Here is a 3,745-nt window from a genome sequence, read left to right on the forward strand (position 1 = left end):
TGTCATCCCTGAGATTCCAGCACAGCCTTCACTCACCAAGGGCTCCAGGGTGTTGATGTCTTTGATCTTGTTGCCACTTAGATTCAAGTGTGTCAAGTTGGGAGTTTTCTCTGCTAGAACTTCAAGGCCACCAGAAATCCTGTTATCACTCAGCTCCAGCTGCCAGGAGGGAATATCACATGGTCACCAAGTGTCTTGGCTCGTGATATGGGGAAGAACTGCCCTGAGAACTGGTCTAACCCAAGTTCCAGACCCCACTTGTTAGGGCACCTCACAGAGCAGAAGGTCAAGTTTTCCCTCAAAACCCCTTTCCTGTGGTGACACGAAACTCCCAATCACCTCTGTGCTGGCACATGCTCCAATACCCAAAATATTTATGATGTTATGAAGCTTCTGACAGCAGCACAAAAGCAAGAGAAGGAGGACACTGAACACCAAAAGAGCTCAGAAGCATTTTGTTGTGCACTAAGAACTGATCCCTCTCACTTGCTTGGATTGTGGACAGACAGAAAAAAAGAAAAATTAAATGGTTTTTTTGCTGGCAAACACAAGAAAAACAACAGTCACCAGGGATGGAGCAGCAAAAGTGTCAGGGCAAGGATTGACTCACCTTCCGGAGCTTGTTGAGTTTGGGGAGGTTGGAGACAGACAGCAAGTTGATGTTGATCATGCTGAGAAACTCCAAGTTCTCAAAGTCTGAAGACAGACCAACCACCTTCCCATCCTCTGAACGGCAGTTATCCAGGACCAGCTCCTTCACCTGCCAACACAGACACCCACAGCTGTCACCACATCTGGAAAAGTCTCCCCTCGGGTCCATCCAGCTGCCATCAGGCAGCAACTGGTACATAAAAAGTGGCTGTGCCTGAAGTTCCTCCTCACTCATATTAAGGGACAGGCAAGATCTTGGTGTCAAATAACTTTAGGGAAGGCACAAGGTGAGAATCCCTCATGGTGGTTGGGGTTTCACCCTTTAAGCATGAGCCACTGACACACAACCACTGCCCCCACACCCCACAGCTCCCACCAAGGTCCTCCTTCTCCATGAAGCAACATCCAGAGGTGGAAGCACGAGGTCACATCGAAACACTCCATGCAGAAGGCATCAATAAGCTTTCAGAGTCATGCTTCAGGCTTCACTAACATGAGGCCAAACAAGGTCATCTGGTTTTGTCCCCTTCCAATTTCTCTCCCCCACGCTGCTGGGGTGCTGGAAAATCTGCCTCCAGAGGATTTGCTTCCCTGTGCCAGTGTCCACATGAGGTGACACAGCTGCCTGGGCAGGTCCCAGCACACGAGCTCAGCCTCAGGCTCGTGACACAGGACCACTGACAGCATCTCATACAGTGACTACACACACAAAATCACCACCACCCAGGAACTCAGCACAGAAATCAACCCCTCTGTGCCACCAGGACCATAAAGCACCAGCACAGAACTGCTGCCCACAAACACCTTGGGGGAAACATCCCTGGCACCTCCTCTCCCCTGAAGCAAGGCTGAGTGAGTGCTCTAGCCCCAGCTCTCACAAGCCACTTCCAAAACCTGCTTTTACCCCACACCTTCTTCACAGCAAGATGCAAAAATGTGCCTTGGCCAGAAGGTTTGTGGTGCTCTCCAAATTCCTCCTTCGCAGCACTCCTGTTTTCCCTCTCCTGCTATTAGCCAACTATTAGGGAGTCATTTGAAAATCACTCTGCCTGAGTGGAGGCAGAGTTTGGGGGCTGATGTACCATCTTTACAACATAAGCTCTGAATGAATTCATATTTCAAACTCCCAAAGTGGCATCACTGGTTGGGGCTCCAAGCTGAGGCTCAGCCAGGAGTTTTGTAGCTGAGCATGTTTTGTTCCCAACACCCCTGACAAACCTCCAACTGAACTGGGACTGTCACCATGGTGGGTTTAGAGGTGGTCAAGGCCAGACCTGGGTGGGTGTCACTTTGTTGCATGGGCACAGAGATGAGCCTGAACTTCATCAGGTTATCACAAAATCCTAGGCTGGTTTGGGTTGGAGGGACCTTAAAGCTCATCCAGTCCCACTCCCTGCCATGGGCAGGGATACTTTCCACCAGCCCAGGTTGCTCCAAGCCCCATCCAACCTAGCCTGGAACACTTCCAGGGATGGAGCAGCCACAGCTTCTCTGGGCAAACTGTGCCAGAGCCTGACTGGAATATGAACCCAACCCAGGCCCTGCCCTGATGGCACAGGACACGCTGCAGCAGGACAGAGCAGCCAGGACTGCTCCTGCCAGCGACAACACTGTCCCACGCTGGCTTTGCTCCCGGGATTTCAGTCCCAGGACACACAGCTCTGACCCCGCTGGCTCTGCAGTTCCAGGCGTCACACCATGGGGACCAGCAGCTCCTCCTGCTCAGTCATTCTCGTCCTGCAAATCCCTTCGCCAGCCACGGAGCAGCTTTAATCTCCACCCAAAGCTCAGCTCACAACCCATTTCTCTCGTGCCACCACACGGAGTGTCCCCAGGGCCACAGAGTGACAGGGCAGAGCAGGACAGGGCAGAGCGGGGAGCACGGGGAAGGAAGATCCAGGGAAAGGGAATATCCCGGGGAAAGGGAAGATTCCGGGGAAAGGGAAAACAGGGGGAGAAGGAAGATCCTGGCGAAAGGAAAACACGGGCGAAAGGAGGAAAGAGAAGGCACGGGGGAAAGGGAAGATCCTGGGGAAAGGAAGACACGAGGAAAGGGAAAATTCCGGGGAAGACACGGGAAAAGGGAAGATCCTGGGGAAAGGAAAACACGAGGAAAAGGAAAATTCCGGGGAAGACACGGGAAAAGGGAAGATCCTGGGGAAAGGAAAACACGAGGAAAAGGAAAATTCCGGGGAAGACACGGGAAAAGGGAAGATCCTGGGGAAAGGAAAACACGAGGAAAAGGAAAATTCCGGGGAAGACACGGGAAAAGGGAAGATCCTGGGGAAAGGAAAACACGAGGAAAAGGAAAATTCCGGGGAAGACACGGGAAAAGGGAAGATCCTGGGGAAAGGAAAACACGAGGAAAAGGAAAATTCCGGGGAAGACACGGGAAAAGGGAAGATCCTGGGGAAAGGAAAACACGAGGAAAAGGAAAATTCCGGGGAAGACACGGGAAAAGGGAAGATCCTGGGGAAAGGAAAACACGAGGAAAAGGAAAATTCCGGGGAAGACACGGGAAAAGGGAAGATCCTGGGGAAAGGAAAACACGAGGAAAAGGAAAATTCCGGGGAAGACACGGGAAAAGGGAAGATCCTGGGGAAAGGAAAACACGAGGAAAAGGAAAATTCCGGGGAAGACACGGGAAAAGGGAAGATCCTGGGGAAAGGAAAACACGAGGAAAAGGAAAATTCCGGGGAAGACACGGGAAAAGGGAAGATCCTGGGGAAAGGAAAACACGAGGAAAAGGAAAATTCCGGGGAAGACACGGGAAAAGGGAAGATCCTGGGGAAAGGAAAACACGAGGAAAAGGAAAATTCCGGGGAAGACACGGGAAAAGGGAAGATCCTGGGGAAAGGAAAACACGAGGAAAAGGAAAATTCCGGGGAAGACACGGGAAAAGGGAAGATCCTGGGGAAAGGGAAAACAGGGGTAGAGGGAAGATCCTGGCGAAGGGAAGACACGAGGACAGGGAAAATTCCGGGAAAGGGAAGACACGAGAAAAGGGAAGACCCCGGGGAAAGGGAAGACCCCCGGGGAAAGGGAAGACCCTGGGGAAAGGGAAGACCCCCGGGGAAAGGGAAGACCCCGGGGA

At 52.1% G+C, this 3,745-nt stretch overlaps 1 protein-coding gene across 1 annotated transcript in view; it reads right to left on the reverse strand.

Annotated features, from left to right (window-relative positions):
• LOC103804107 (acidic leucine-rich nuclear phosphoprotein 32 family member B) overlaps window positions 1-760 on the reverse strand; it is a gene marked incomplete at its 5' end in the record, with an annotated part of 4,441 nt that extends 3,681 nt beyond the window's left edge. The window contains 2 exons of the mRNA XM_009076702.1: window positions 37-159; window positions 611-760. Of these exons, the coding sequence (XP_009074950.1) occupies window positions 37-159; window positions 611-760 (273 nt within the window). The remainder of the gene's footprint in view (window positions 1-36; window positions 160-610) is intronic.
• Window positions 761-3,745: the final 2,985 nt, after the last annotated feature.

Source organism: Acanthisitta chloris, unplaced genomic scaffold (genome assembly GCF_000695815.1).
Source record: "Acanthisitta chloris isolate BGI_N310 unplaced genomic scaffold, ASM69581v1 scaffold24286, whole genome shotgun sequence".
NCBI lineage: Eukaryota > Metazoa > Chordata > Aves > Passeriformes > Acanthisittidae > Acanthisitta > Acanthisitta chloris.